Source organism: Phyllostomus discolor, chromosome 8 (genome assembly GCF_004126475.2).
Source record: "Phyllostomus discolor isolate MPI-MPIP mPhyDis1 chromosome 8, mPhyDis1.pri.v3, whole genome shotgun sequence".
Taxonomy (NCBI): Eukaryota; Metazoa; Chordata; class Mammalia; order Chiroptera; family Phyllostomidae; genus Phyllostomus; species Phyllostomus discolor.
Genome location: NC_040910.2, coordinates 82,121,096 through 82,136,773, shown reverse-complemented (window position 1 = coordinate 82,136,773; position 15,678 = coordinate 82,121,096). Strand labels below are relative to the sequence as shown.

Sequence of the window (15,678 nt, the reverse complement as noted above, 5' to 3'; positions counted from 1 at the left end):
GGCCTCTCTCTGAGACTGGTCCCAAGGCCTGACAGTAAGGTATGGATGCAGTGGATACCAGGAGATGCTTCCAAGGACTGGTCCTGCTTGGCCCGGTCCAGCTTCTCCCGGGCCAGGAGGCTACTCCCAGTTTATGGCTATGGGAGAACCAGAGACGCTCTGTGTAGATCTGAGTCTTTATTCCCTGGGGTGTCAAACTGTGCGCAGAAAGGTTGCTGGTGCTCTACTCCATCTGAGGGGGACACAGGGGGTGGGGCCCTGCGAAGCCTGGAGCAGCAAAACCCCCATAACCACCGACTGCCACCGCACCCCTGCACGTGGTCAGAGGCGCGCCACGTGCCTCAAGAGTGCCAGGTCGTTTCAGTGTGCGGTCACCCGAGGAAGAGGTCTATTTTTATCTCTAGTTTGTATTTGAGGCAGTTGGGGTCCAGAGGCCAAGGGCACTGGTGACATCAGAACTGGACACAGAGCTCCCCTAACCGCTGTTCTGCTCTACCTTGCTCTCCTGGAGCCGGAGGGGCAGCCTTCACACTACTGTCCATCTCCTCCCCAGACTCGATCGCTCCTGGGCTCCGGCCTCGGCTGTCTGGTGCAGGTGTCCCCAGCTCCCAGTCCTGCTCCAGACACCACTGCCCTTCCCATCGCCCCAGCCTGACATCTCACACTGATTCATTCTCTCAGGCTCCCGCAGCCTCCGTGTGAGCAGAGGCTGCTGCTGTCGAGAAGGGGCAGCGTGGGAGGGGCCCAGGCTGTGCACTGAGCTGACGCCTGGATGCCAGGTCCCCCCTTCTTAGCTGTGTGCCTGGGGACAAGCACTGTCTCCCTGAGCACCTGCCTCATCACAGTGAGGGGTGATATTCAGATGCAGTGAGACCTGCCTGTAAAGCAATCAGCGTTGCCTAGTTTACAGTTCGGGCTCAGCAAGTGCAGGCTCCTTCCCCAACCCCACCGTCTCTCCTGCCTTCAGAAAGTCTCAGTCATAGGCTCCCCCTCCACTCCTGCCCCCTCCCCCAGTATTGTCCTCATCAAATCTCTCCACATTCTTGGCACGGCCTCCCAGCAAGTCTCTCCATTCCCATCCCTCCCAGCCTCCCCGCTGCAGCAGCCCAGGACAGCCTGGGAACCTCCTTGAAGAGTCACAGCCATCTCGGCCACGCCCTGCTCAGAGACCCAGGATGATGTTTCCCTGTGGCCAGCCTAACCCCAGAGGTCCTTTGGGCAGCTGTGACCAGCTCTGGTTCTGACTGCCAGAGGCCCCTGCCCTTGCAGCTTGGTCTCAGCAATGGGCACCCCCTGCCCCAGACCTAGCCACAGGCTGCCCCTCCCTCACCCCAGGTAGGTCCCAAAGGGGGCCTCCCCGAGGGCAAGGGTAGGATGGGCTATCTGGCCCCAAAGCTAGACATTGCTCAGATGTAGCTTCTGGTGGTATATCAGGAGACCTCTGGGAGAGCAGGTCAAGCCAGCTGCTAAACCCCATCACCAGAGAGCCCTCTCCCGCCTGGGGTGGGGGGCACCTAGGTGGGCAATGGTGAGGATTCTGAAGGCAGGAGGCCCATTCAACCTTAGGCCCGAGATGGCAAACCGGTGCATGGGGCATCTGAGGCAGGCGCAGCAGTGCCCTGGGGGAGCCCACAGGAGAGGAGCAGGGTCCTCGTGGCTGCCAGGGACACCTGATGAATTTTCTAATAGAAACGCCCACCTTCCTCTCCGCTCCAGAGCACTTGTGAGACGATGCCAAACCACTCCGAAACCATCAGCCACACTGTGAACGTGCCCCTGCAGACGGCCTTGGGGACCCTGGAGGAGATTGCCTGCTGACAGCCCTCGGACCGCCGGCGCCCCACAGACAGACCTTGAGGCCCAAGACCCGGGACAGGAGACCGTGGGCGGGATGGCCCCCAATGACAGAAAGAAGCAAGAGCCCCTATGCACACGTAGCAAACTCTCTGCCAAAACCTCGCTATGGCCATGTCTGACACGACACGTCCTCGGGCCCCGCCGTGCGTCCCTCGTAGGAGAAATGAGTCACACTCTGGAACTGTCCACGAACCAACCTGCCATCACATCTCACTGCCAGATGTATAAAGCACTTGCATGCTCAGACTTCTCACGGCGCCACCTCCACGTCTGCCTCTATACAAGACAGTCCTCCGTGTGGTTTCCTGCGGCCACTCTGCAGCTGTGCGGCGGGGCCGGGTCCCAGCCCCAGAGTCACCAAGAGACCTCGCTGGAATCACAACCGCACAGTCGAGGGGGAGACCGCAGAACTGTCGACTACGTCCGGTCCTTGTGTAGTTTGTGAAGGTTCTCAACCTGCCCACACAGCCCTTCGCCCCCCGAGCTGGCCCATGGGGTGCCTGGGGCCACCCTCTCCCATCCCAGCGCCCACGGTGGCCTGGGTGGCTCCAGCACTCACCCACGGTGCCCACATCGTCCTGCCTCCCTGTGACACGGCTTGTACAGTCCGACTCTGTTTCCTTGGGGGGCTTTTATTGTCTGTCAGAGATCTGTTTCGTTTCCTGATGTTTGGGTTTGATGTTCTGAGGTTTGGTTGGTTTTTCCATCTCCCCGGCATTTATTTATTCGTGCTTCCACTCATGGTCACATTAAAAGCTGGTCTTGTGGAAGCGGCTGGGTGCTCTGCCTTCCCCCACCTGCACACCTCTCTCCCCGAGGGCTTCAGAAAGAGCCAGACCTCCCAAGTCAAAAAACCAAGATTATACAAAGTTTTATGCAACAACACTTACCTTTACAAAATGTGCACACGCTGTAGTCTGTTCTCAATCTGTATAAACCATTGATCGCAGCCTTGTAAATGACTTCATGACCCATTGACAGGTTGCAGCCCACCGTCCTAATGACACTGCCTGGACTGTGGCCTGAAAATGGGGAGATAGAGACCTGCCCAGACCTGAAAAGCATAAAGGACACCTTCACACCCCTCTGCTCTTCCATCTCTGTCCTGACTCCTCCTGACCCCTTCAGTGAACTTGGGCTGGACACAGGCCCCCGCATGGCCTCCCTTCCACACACCAGAGCTTCAGCACCCTCTGCACCTCCCACCTTCACCCTGTCAAACAGACCTCCTTGTCCCTGCAGAGGTCACATTTGCATTCTGCCTTGCTCCCCATGACACCTGAGAAGATGTCCAGATGGGAAAGGAAGTGGGAGGTGCCTTTGAGTGGAGGGAGCTGCTCTTTCAAGCCCCTCTGTGGCAAAAGAGAGCTTGCTGTTCAGGCAGAATCAGACAGATGTCCTCAAGGTACCATGCTAATTCCATAGGGACAGATTTTCCCCCCAATTGCTCCCAACTCAGAGTCTCCCCCCCAAAGCCAGGAAGACAGGTCACTTGTGATTTGTGCCTTCCGGTTGTGCACAGATGCACAAAGGCACTGGCTAGACCAAAGGTCTGAGGTTCTGAGCCCTGCTCTGCCTTCCAATCTCTCTCTCTGTCTCTCTCTGTCTCTCTCTCTCTGTCTCTCTCTCTCTCTCTCTCTCCTGCCTAACCCACTAAAACAAGGGAGAGGTATATCCTCAATGTGACTGATTGAAAAGAGCCACATTGGGAGTTAGGAGCCCAGTCCCATGCCTTCTCTCAGGAGCTGCCTGGCAATGGATGAGACCCTACACCTTTCTGGGCTCAGTTCCTTCAGTGTGAGAATGAAGATAATACAATGCCTTACCTATGTCTTCACAGATGACCTCTGGAAGTCCCTTCAGACTGAGGGTGCTATGACAGCACTCCTCCACTGCCCAGTGGGACAAGTCAAACCAGCCACACTCATGTACAATCGATGGCTGGGAGGTGGCAACACCAGGGACAACCAGGAGGCAGCTGGGACCAAAGTCCCTGTGATGTCTCCTCTCAGCTGAGGTTGCCCATGCCTGTTGGCAAATCTGGGTTCAAATTCTTAAAAACAATGTGATGTTGCAGGAAGGAACCCTGTTCTCATTTCCTATTACCTCCATAACAAATTATGACAAATTTACTGGCTTAAAACAACACATCTACTTATATGTTATCTTAGAGTACTGGAGGTCAGACATCTGGCACCAGTCTCCCTGGGCTAATGTCAATGAGTCAGGAGGGCTGGGTTCCTCCCAAAAGCTCTAAGGGAGGCATCCTTTCCTCCCCTTTACAAGCTCTAGAGGCCACCCACCTTCCTCAGCTCATGGCTTCTTCCACTTTGGTCAAAGCCAGTAATGGCAGGTCGAATCCCTCTCATATCATGTAACAATGTCCTGTAGTCATATATCCCTCTAACTCAGGTCCTCTCCTGCTTTCCTCTTCCATTTGTCAAGGGCCTTGTGATTAGACTGTGCCCACCCAATAATCCAGGGCATCTGAAGATTATTAACTTCATCACATCTTCAAAGCCTATTTTACCAGGTGAGGTAACATTCACGGGTTCCAGAATTAGGGTGTGGACATCTTTGGGGACCATTATTCTCTGACCACAGGCTCTTTGGATCCTCTAGCCTACTGTTCTCATTTTCCAAATGGGCAGCCCCAGAAGGGGAGAAAAGAGACTTGCCTAGGGTCACCCAGCAAGTTAGTGGCAGTGCCAAGGTATATCCCCATGCTCCCCAGCTTGCAATTCCACTTGTAAATCCACTTAAAGAGAAAAGGACTGACAGCAATAATTTTTCCAGACTTTGCCAGAGCCCAGAAATCTGTCTCCTGAGACAAACTCACTTCTCATGACACCTGGCTGGAAAGAGCAGGGAGTGTCCTCAGGGGCTCCCATCATGGACAGGGACCAAATGAAATGTCTATTCAGTGAGTTTGGAGACTATTGGGTGCTCTGCCTTGTTCCAATTTAGGAGTTTCATACATTTTTAATATATTTTATTGATTATGCTATTACCATTGTCCCATTCCCCCCCCTTATTCCCCTCTTCCCTGTACACCCTCTCCCACCCATATCCCCCCCTTTAGTTCAAGTCCATGGGTTGCACATATAAGTTCTTTGGCTTCTACATTTCCTCAACTATTCTTAACCTCCCCCTGTCTATTTTCTACCTACCATTTATGCTACTTATTCTCTGCTCCTTTTCACCTTCTCTCCCTCTCCCACTCCCCCACCGATAACCCTCCATATGTTCTCCATTTCTGTGATTCTGTTCCTGTTCTAATTGTTTTCTTAGTTTGTTTTTGTTTTTTGTTTTTTAGATTTGGTTGTTAATAGCTATGAGTTCGTTGCCATTTTACTGTTCATATTTTTTATCTTCTTTTTCTTAGATAAGTCCCTTTAACAGTTCATATCATAAGGGTTGGGCGATAATGAACTCCTTTAACTTGACCTTATCTGGGAAGCACTTTATCTGTCCTTCTATTATAAATGATAGCTTTGCCAGATAGAGTAATCTCTCATGTGGGTCCTTGCCTTTCATGACTTTGAATACTTCTTTCCAGCCCCTTCTTGCCTGTAAGATTTCTTTTGAGAAATCAGCTGATAGTCTGATGGGAACTCCTTTTAAGGTAACTGCCTCCTTTTCTCTTGCTGATTTTAAGATTCTCTCCTTCTTTAATCTTGGGTAATGTAATTATGATGTGCCTTAGTGTGTTCCTCCTTAGGTCCAAATTCTTTGGGACTCTCTGAGCTTCCTGGACTTCCTGAAAGTCTATTTCCTTTGCCAGATTGGGGAAGTTCTCCTTCATTATTTTTTCAAATACGTTTTCCACATCTTGCTCTTCCTCTTCACCTTCTGGCACCCCTATGATTTGGATATTGGAATGCTTATAGATGTCCTGGAGGTTCCTAAGCCTCTCCTCATTTTTTTTTAATTCTTTTTTCTTCATTCTGTTCTGGTTGCATGTTTATTTCTTCCTTCTGCTCCAAACCGTTGATTTGAGTCCTGGTTTCCTTCCCATCACTGTTGTTCCCTGTAGATTTTTCTTTATTTCATGTAATGCAACCTTCATTGCTTCCTGGGTCTTTTTTATGCTGTTGAAGTACCCAGTGAGTTCCTGGAGCATCCTGATAACCAGTGTTTTGAACTTTGCATCTGATAGGTTGTCTATCTCTTCTTTCTTAGTTATATTTTTTTATTTTGGGGGGAGATTTGATCTGTTCTTTCATTTGGGCCATTTTTTTTTTTTGGTCTTGGCACGCCTGTTACGTAGTAAGGGGAGGAGCCTTAGGTGTTCACCAGGGCAGGCCAACCACATACCTGTGTTGTGATTCTGTATGTGGGGGAGTGGTCTGAGAGGGAACAATGCCACTCGTTTAGCTCTCTGCCGGTTTTCAGTCACTTCCCCGGCCACCCACAATCAAATTGGACCCTTCTGGTGCTGATTCCCAGGTGAGTGGGTTTGTGTACATTCTAGGACCTTGTGGGTCTCCCTAATGAACTCTCCTGTGAGGCTGGGAGTTTCTCCTGCTGCCGCCTCAACCCCCACAGGTGTTTTCAGTCAGAGGCTTTAAGGCTTTATTTCCCTGAACTGGAATCCTGGGTTGCACGGTCTGCCTCACTCCCCAGTTTTTTCTCTGGTTTATCCGCACGCAAATGTGGGACTACCCTGTCCACCAGACGCTGTCTCACCCAGTTCTCCAGCTATTGCCCTACTGCGAGTCCTCTCCAGCTGGCTGCCTGTCTCTACCACTCTTACTGATCTGGATGAATATTTCTTCTTTAACTCCTTGGTTGTCAGACTTCCATACAGTTCAATTTTCTGGTATTTCTGGTTGTTTTTTGTTTTTAAATTTGTTGTTGTCTTTCTTTTGGTTGTATGAGGAGGCACAGTGTGTCTACCTATGCTCCATTTTGGCCGGAAGTCCTCTTTCGAGTTTCAAACATTTTTTAAAATCTATAGATTAAGTTGCAATTCAAACTGCTTCATTGGATTTCTGGCTTCCTCTTCAAAAACAACCAACCAACATCAGATCACTCTGAGATAGAGCAAAGACTACTCTAACGGGTTTGAATTGCTTCTGGACTCACATATGCATGGGCTCTTTCCAACTGGGGGATTCTGGCTTTGTTCATGTTGGAACAGGTCTACAAACTTAACCTGTTCAAAAGGGGAAAAGGCAGGAAATTCGGGAGAGCAAATCAATAGCCAGCTATTGATTATTATTGATTGGATTTAACCAAAGACATAGTTGTCTCCTAAACTCCTGGGAGAGGGGGGAGGGGTTCTTACCTTCATTTCAAACAAATAACCACGTGTCTGATTATTTCCTTAGTGGAGATCTGGAGAGGATGATAGATGGAGGAGACATGGGGATATGTCACATTTTTGAGACTGACCCAAATGATGACAGCAAGGCCAGGGATCTGGATCAATCACAAGCCCAAACCATAGGTTGGATTATCAGTGACCTCAAAGGGTGAGATCGATCAATCAATCAATCAATCAATAAAATAATGGCACATGGAGTCTGCCACAGTTAGGAAGAGAGAAAAGACTAAGCATTTCTGTGAGTAGTCAGCCCAAGATGAAGCTGACTGCTCACATGCCATTGCTTTGTTATTTTGGCAGAGAGAGGCCAGAGTTTTTTTTTTTATTTTCCCCTTTCCAGCTTGCAGCTATTTTTGTAAGAGTCTTCACCATGAGCACACCTAGAGAGAAAGGGTCCCCACCAGATGTCTAGCAAAAGGTGGTTGGTGAGCTGCGAAAAAGGAAGTCAGAGATAAGCCTGGCCCATAGGTATGCCCTAGGTGGGTAGCTCTTCTCTCAGGTAAAGCTCACCTCCATCTGCCTGAGCTCAGAGACAAACCTGGGAGCTCTTCATCCACAAGTGTAGAGATTTTTTTTCAATTCTGAGAACAGAACTCAGGGCAGAGGTAAGGGCCTCCAGAAAGTGCCCATGAACATGCTCCACTGTTACAGGGAAGCAAGGGAGGCCCAAGAGGCCAGGGATTTGCCTCTGCCGGGGGTGTGTCACCAGCTCAGATCCAGGCACAGCCAGGCAGACTCGAAGCCACACAGATCAAGCTTCCAGGCATACCTGGGAAGGCAGCAGGGCCATGAAGGAAGGGGAGATACAGGAAGAACATAGGTTGGCCATTCATTCTACTCCTATTGATCATTTACCTATTATGTGCTGGGCAGCTGCCCTCAAGGAATTGATCTCCTGAGCAGGGAACACTGACAGGTAAAGAGATGACTAGGAAAGAGGAATCAAAGTTTTGTGGAAGGAGAGTAAGAGAGCAGAATATGCAAAGCCTGGGGGACAGGGATCATAGACAAGGCACTGTTCAGGGGCTGCACAGAGATCCAGGGGCGAAAGCATAGGTGTCAAAAAGGAGTGTCCAAAATGACCTGTGAGAGACAGGTGCCAAAGGATAAAGGGCCATGTCCCCACGCTGAGGGGTGTAAACAGCTAAAGTCCTCCAAGTTCCTTCCTCTGATCTCCAAGTGTCTAAGAAGATACTTCCCAAGCCAAGGGTTGACTTATTTGGCCAATGGCTTCTCCCTGCTGATTGGAGATTCCTGGCACATAGAATCAGTTTGTGCCTGCATTTGTATTTTCTGAAGGCCAGGAGGTTGAGTGTGTTTGGGGCCATGAGGTCACTGGGGACCCTAAAACAGGTCAATGGAAACCACCTAGGCTGAGAACAGGGGAGAGGAGGAGAGTCTCTTACTAATGCAACTTAGCATTCAGTGAGACCTACACTCACAGGCTTTGCAGGAGCAATGGGTTGGCAAAGGTTTGGGACAGAGTCAAAAACTGTATTTCTAACACATTTCAGTTGTAAATTGACCATAAAACTTGGGATAATTTAGTCCATTCCTCTGGGCCTAAGTTTCCTCCTCTATAAAAGATGAGGAGGTGGGAAATGGACAGAAAATCTCTTTGGTGCATCCCAACACTAATAGTCTATGAGTCTATGTTGAGAAGGGTGTCAGGTCTCTGAGCAAATATTTGATTGGCTCCTTAGAAATCTCTGTTTCCCATGTATATGATGAACATGATGGTGCTTAGTTTTCAGAGTTATTATGACATCAGATACATTAAGATATATACTTTCTATCTTTTCTTCTTTTCCTTTTTCTTCCTATAAAACATTATTCTTGACCTTGTTCAGATCACCCATTTGGATTAAAAATAAGATGACAACTATGAACTTTCCCCCTCAGAAAACAATGCACATGGTTACATACATAGACATAAAATTGTACACAATTTGAGGAGGGTCGTGGAGCCACAGAGCCTGTCTGAGGGCCCCAAGGGGTGCATGGATGCTGGGAGAGCTGCCCTGACACCGAAAGTATTCACTCTCCTCCAGGAGAACCTGCCACAGCACCACAGGAGCAGCCAGGTTGCTTCTGCTAGCATGACATAGTGACTCTGCCATATTCCCACTTACAGGAGGGAGGGGAAGGACAGGCAGGATTTGACCAATTCTGAGTTTTTACTCACATGATTTTTTGAACTGTTGGCACCAGCTGCAGTTTGTGCATTAGTGAGTCCTCACACAGCAAAATGAATGAATGAGCAGAAGCTGGACATGAACAGAGAACCTGGGAGCTGTGGTTTCACAAAATTATCTCATGCATGTGGTGAGTTGGAGGGCTGAGGAGACCACCAGATGGAGAAAGTTAAGTGCAGCCTCACTTTGCAAACATCCCTGTTCCTAAGGAATGAGACACCACTGAGCCCACGGCACTAGGAAATGCACACAGGAAGTCCTCTGGCTGCTGCTGAGCCCTAGGCTTGAACCATTGTTGACATCTCACTCATTTCTGACCAGAACCACAACAATGCCTTTTGTTTTTATTTTTGTTTTTTAAAAAACCCTCCTGGTAATGGCTGTAAGTGACGCCAGCCTCCTTGAATCTTCTCTCCACACCATGACTCTAAGGAAATGGCTCACTTGCCTAATATCACAATTATGGGCCATTTGCCTTTAGTGTAATTCAGACATCATGGTTTCCTTTCAAATGGAATTACATCCAAATTAAAGAGGCCCAGCACCAAGTGATTGGTGGGCAACAGACAATATCCAGCTCAACCCACCTTAGAGCACACTCAGCTCACCCCAGCATCCAGGGCACACTCCCTGGATACACGGCTTCCATCCCCACCTGCTCCTGGTCCACCACCCAGCCCAGGTCCCCAGGATGTCTGGTCCAGGCTTGACCCCTGCCCAGCACCACTAGAGGGGCTCTGAGGATATCATGGCAGCCCAAAGCCTCCAAGTCCTTTTGGCAACTCTCCCTGTGATTCCAGAGACCTCATTCCACCTGCTCCTGGGCCAATGACACTCAGTGGAGCCATCAGGTGGGTCACAGGCAACAGAAGCCCAATGTGAAGTTGAAGTAGAGGGTATGAATTATACAGCGACAGTGGGTCAAGAGACTCTGCCCAGGTGAGAGAGAAGACTGCAGGTGACCCAAACAGCCACCTCTCGGTGACTAAGAGCACACATAGGGTTATTCTGCCCTGGGTGCAAACATCTGCTCTGAGCCTGTTTCCTCACCTGTAGGATGGGGGTAAAAATGGTACCTCCACCACAGTTATTGTTCTAGGGTCTAAATTAGATAAGGCATGGCACATGGCAGGCATACATGTTTGCTTTATTATTAAAGAGAGGTGAGCATCTCCCTACCTATGACTTGATGAGAATGAATCCATTAGTAGTTGGCCCCCCTCCAACCCCCAAACGCAGAAAGAAGCTGGTCCCTTATCACTGTCCATTGTGGGAGCAGCCCTCAAATTGTCTCATCACCTTGACTTCAAGGCAAGAGCTCCACTGGGCTGTAGGACCAAAAGCCAGTGAGGGACACAGTGGGGATGGGAGTGGCCTGACACTGACCAGCAGTGGAAGGAAACTGGCCTGCCTCACCAACTGTGGATGCTCAGCCACCCCTCTGGTGTGACCAGGGGCATTTGGGGCTGGCAGGTGAACAGGGAGGGGTGGTCAACCTCATAGCCCCTCTTCTTCCCAGGTGTCACCAGCCATACCTCAGTCAGCAGTTCAGTACTTGCAGGGTCCTCTCAGGCCTTTCCAGAAGGATCTACAATGAACTCAGGGCTCAGCCTCTTGGACACCAGTTCCCAGCTGCTCTTGCCACCCCACCCACAGTGATCCTGGGCCTTTGCCCCCCTTTCTCTTCACACTCAGTCCCTCCCAAGGGACCTGGGACATTGAGCTCCAAATCAGTGGGAGCCAGGGCGGCTGCTTCTTAGCTTCCCACACACTGAGGCAGGGGGAGAATGCCTGCTGGCTGCCTGGGAGCCTCCTGTGCCTTCCACCCCACACTCCAGCTTCTGAGCAGTGGGCAGCAGGGCAAATGGTGGCTTCCTTACCCAGGGATGTGATAGCCACTGTCAGTATCAGTGCACCTGAATGTCCTGCTGCTAGATGACATGGGACAGCAGGGTGAGAGTTCTACCAAAGTCCCCGGTGGTTGTACCCAGTCACCATGCAGCATCCCTTGACAGCTGGCAGTGTGTGAGCAGTCACCAGCCAAAGGGACAGGTGCTGTGGACAACTTCTGAGACCAGAGTCACAGAAAGTAAGAGCCCTCTCAAACAAGTCAGAGGTGCAAACACCAAACTCAGGAAGATTGCCACATAAAATGTGGCACACCCAGCTAAAGGTGGATTTCAGGTATACAACAAATCATTTTTAATGTAAATATGGGACACAGCCAGAGTAAAATTTATTTGTTGTGTATGCAAAATTTAAATATAACTCGGGCATCCTGTGTTTGTTATCATTGTTTATTTTTTGTTGTTTGCTTGTTTTGCTAAACCTGGCAAACCTACATTCAGGTAAAGAATCTAGGAAACTCTGCCTAGTGTGCTCAAGGGAGTCATGAACCCCACCCCTGCCCCCACCCCCAGGAATAGAGGTCCGCCTTCCATGGTAGGTGTTTTGGAGCCTACCTGAGGCCCTACCAGGTGGACAGGTGAGGAAACCCTGAGAGGCTCTGGCTCCAACAAGCCACCTGAAGACACAGTGATAGCGGAGAAACACACTTAAGTCAAACAATTCTTTATTAGTTGGTTTGTCTTCATGCCTGGGGCAGGACCCAAACCACATCTCCCTGCCTGCAGGGCCTGGCCTGGTCCATCCAGACAGGACCTAGAAGTCACAGCCATCCACCCAGTCGCTGAGGTCCTGGCCCTGGCAGTGGTGCCTCCAGGCCTCCCTGAGGATGCAGAGAGGGAGAGGAGAGGCCAGTCAGCTGCAGCCTTCAGTCCCTGCTCAGAAAAGAGCAGGAAGGGGGCTGGCTCTCTAAACCAGTGGTGAGGAGAGCAAAGGGGTTAGCAAGAAAAAGGGAGAGAGAGAAACTGTGTCACCTAGCAGAAATTAGAAAGGAACAGAATACCCCTCAACAATAGTTGTCTACATAGCCTCCTTATTTTCCCAGTGGGGTGACAGAGTAACGTGCTCCAGTTCACGCAGCGGTCAGTGCAAAGGCCTGGAGTCCCGGGGCCCAGTCTGATGCTCTTTTCCTACATCGCGCTGCCTCTGCGGACATCATGCCCCCTTTACACTACACATCGCCCTGGCACATCCATCTCCCACTCCCCTGTCCCCACCCCCACCCCCCACAGCCCTGGAAGGTAGATGGGGCAGATACTATGTTCCCTGTGTTCCACATGAAAAACTGAGACTGCGATACAAATTTACTTGCCCAAGGGTGACAGCTAGTGAACAACAGAGCTGAACCCACACCCAGTCCTCCTGGGTCTTTCAACTGTTGGTGACTATCATTTACAGACTCAGGGCTGTAACTTGTTCCAGCGTCATGCTGGCATCATGAGGAAGATAAGCAAGATCCTGGGGTTTTAGGGTCCCTTGGTCCCAGTTTCCAGGGGTTCCAAATTTGATAACTAATGCTATCCCTCATAGCAATGTGAAAGGGCCCAATGACCAGGAGTGTCCCTAAGGGACCGCTATTGCCATGTCAAACCAGCGTGGTCTACTGTGTTCCTGTCTCTTCCTTTAGACTGTGAGCCCCTTGTGGGCAAGCACTTGGGTCTCAGCCATCTCCGAAGCCCAGCACCCAGCACAGAGCAGTCCTCCCTGTACACAAGTGGGGGGATAAGCTGCACGGTTCCCACCTTCTGGGACCACTTCCTATCAGCCTTGGACACCTCGGAGGGGGCATCCGTGACATGAGTACACTACAGTGTGCAAATGAGAGTTGTTCTTAGATTTATCCAAAAGGCCCAGTGTTATCCATCCCAGGGTGGCACCCTCAAGGCCTCAAGCCCTTGCATTCCTGTTGAGACAGGTTCACGCTTCCTGATCTGATACACATGTGCCACATCCTGCCTCACCTGCCTTGCTCCACATGCAGCTCCTAGGGCTTCAACTGCTCTCAAACCTCATGTCTCCAAAGCTCTGGCCACTGTGGAGGCCCATCTGGGGCCTTCTCTGCATTCACAGCCATGTTCACCTCCTCCTCTCCCTCCCTGAACACAGAGCCCCTGTCCCTAGGCCTCCCCACAGCCCCTCATTCCCAGCCCTTCTGCTGTCTATGCCCTGGGGAACTGTCCTCATCCCGACCCCTCAGGGCTCACCTAGGCTCCTGCAAAGGCTCCTCCACTGGTCTCCCTGCCTCTAGTCCCTCCCAGGACATCTCCTGCCTTCTGGTCACTTCACCAGCCTTGTCACTGTCCTATCTGTCCGTGGATCTGGTGGCACCAGCCACCTGGAGTGCCTTACCATCCCCACATGCTGCCCCTGGTGGTCTCGCTTCCAGAGATGAGAGTAAAGGAGGCTGCAGACTCTAACTGCAACTCCCACCAGAAGAGCCTGGGGGGCTATGGGGCCACTGCCTAGAGGACCCTCTGTGAACCAGAGGTCTAGTCTGGTGCCTTATTGGTGTGTATCCCAGTGTGCTGCCAGGGAGGAGGGCTGCCCATCATGTGGGAAAGGTGCGGGAAAGGTGAAGGCTGACAGGGTGAGGCTCCGGAGAGCCCACCCTGCTTCCAGTAGGGGATTTAGTATTTCAGCTATTGTGCACCATGGCTTTCCATAAAAGTTAGCTGGACAAAAGATGCCACAGATAAAAAACAAACAAAAAGGGTTTGCTAGATGCAGATCGAGTGGGCCTGGAGGCAGACATCCCACAGAGCCAAAGCCTGGGAGAGCCCAGCCTGGCACCACGACCCCCAGTGACGGGCTTATCCTCCCTGAAACTCCGGGTGTTGTCTGTAAACTCTTCAGGGGTAGAAATTCCTGCCACTGGAAAGAGTGCGGATGAGACTGTGAAGCACAGAGTGGTGCCTGGGATAGAGCGGGCACTCAGAAAAGGTGAGTTCCCTCTGCTGTCCCCCAGTCCTGGCCACCTCCCCTTGGGGGCTCCAGCCCAGTTACTCACCAGCTGCTCAGACCCTGGGTCTCTTGACTTATCTTCATGGCACAGACAACACTGTCCTTGAGATTGGAATCCAATAAGTCTGTGGTGTGAGGCAGAGAAACACATTGAGGGAGCAGGGTCAGAGCTGGTCATACATGAAGAATCTGTCTGTGAGTCTGTTTCTCGCCCTGACACACACACACACACACACACACACACCCTTCTATCCTAAGCCCAGCCCTGTCTCCTGGCCCCTCTGGAAGCACAAGTCTCACTCTATCACTTTTGTCTCTTACCAGAAGCAATTCCCACTCCATTCACTTAGGTCAGAACAGCCTCCTACCTGGGACCCAAATCTAATTCATGGAGCATCCACCCTCATCATTTGCCTCATCCCGTTCTCCTTGGTAAGACCAGCAGGATGCAAGGAAGTCCCCACCCAGAGATAAAGGCAAGAGAAGCAAACAAAAAGGGAAAGAAGCAAAGGCTGGTGCAGAGGTCTGGCCCCAGTCAGCCCCAGGCTCAGGCCCAGCCTACCGGTGCAGTACACGTGGCACCGATTCGGGCCTCTTCTGTCGATATTTCTGCACCATGTCCGGCTGCTGATCTGGAAGATGCCGTTGTTGGTACTTCCATCAGGTTCATGGTCCACAAGTTCTGTATCGAAGCCACTTGTGTAATAAGCTAGACAGATCCCTGCATAGGGTGGAGACACAGGCCTGTGGGTCACATGATCAAGGCCAACCCAGCCCAGCTCGAAGTGCAGGTCCCACCCGTTAGCTCCTTTGAGCCTCAACACCTGCTTTGAGAGGTCAGCGCACATGCCCTCCCTTGAATTTGACAGGCCAATCCACTGAGGCCCAGAGGGACAAACTGACTTACTCAGGGTTACAGACAGCTGCCAAACAGCAAGAGTCAAGCCTGGACCTCGGGCCTCCTGTTCCTGGGCCCCACAATCCTCCCACTGGCTCACTATTCTGCTCTTAGTGAAGCCCCAAACATGTCTGGAATTAAGGACAACTAAATCTCCCCAGGCAAGATTAGGAATATGCAGGTGGGACCTGCAGGGGGGGCTAGAATGAGGGCAAAATGGGTCCACATGTGGCTGTACCTCTCAGCCTCCCCAAACTGCCACAGCTTGGACAGTTCTGTAGTACTGGGTTACTCAGTTCGTCCTAAGCATCCACAGGAATGCCTGACTGTCATGCCAAGATACAGATTAGGGGACTAAACTGTTCTGTTCCTTTGAATCCTGACGTTAGATGTTGAGGGAATGAAGGGCAATTCTGATTTGGCTGCCTGATGCCTGCCTGCTATATATTCCACCAGTGCTGGGTGTTCCCTGCCTGTGACCTCCCATCACCCTTGTTCACAGGTGAGAACTGAGACTCAGAAAGCCCCTGAGG

The 15,678-nt window shown here is 51.0% G+C and overlaps 2 protein-coding genes across 3 annotated transcripts in view; one reads left to right on the top strand and one right to left on the bottom strand.

Moving 5' to 3' along the window:
• ASIC2 (acid sensing ion channel subunit 2) overlaps positions 1 to 2,627 on the top strand; it is a 924,831-nt gene extending 922,204 nt beyond the window's left edge. For both annotated transcript variants that reach the window (XM_028521521.2, XM_028521520.2), the window contains exon 10: positions 1,717 to 2,627. In XM_028521521.2, coding sequence (XP_028377322.1) covers positions 1,717 to 1,818 — 102 coding nt within the window. In that variant the 3' untranslated portion in view covers positions 1,819 to 2,627. The remainder of the gene's footprint in view (positions 1 to 1,716) is intronic.
• A 9,381-nt stretch (positions 2,628 to 12,008) lies between these two features.
• On the bottom strand, positions 12,009 to 15,095 carry LOC114503801 (sperm acrosome membrane-associated protein 3-like). Its single transcript, XM_028521406.2, has 3 exons — positions 14,810 to 15,095; positions 14,294 to 14,372; positions 12,009 to 12,109 (listed from the first exon to the last, which is right to left on the bottom strand). The coding sequence occupies exons 1-3, from the start codon at positions 15,093 to 15,095 to the stop codon at positions 12,043 to 12,045; spliced, it is 432 nt and encodes a 143-aa protein (XP_028377207.2). The 3' UTR covers positions 12,009 to 12,042.
• Between the last annotated feature and the right edge of the window lie 583 nt (positions 15,096 to 15,678).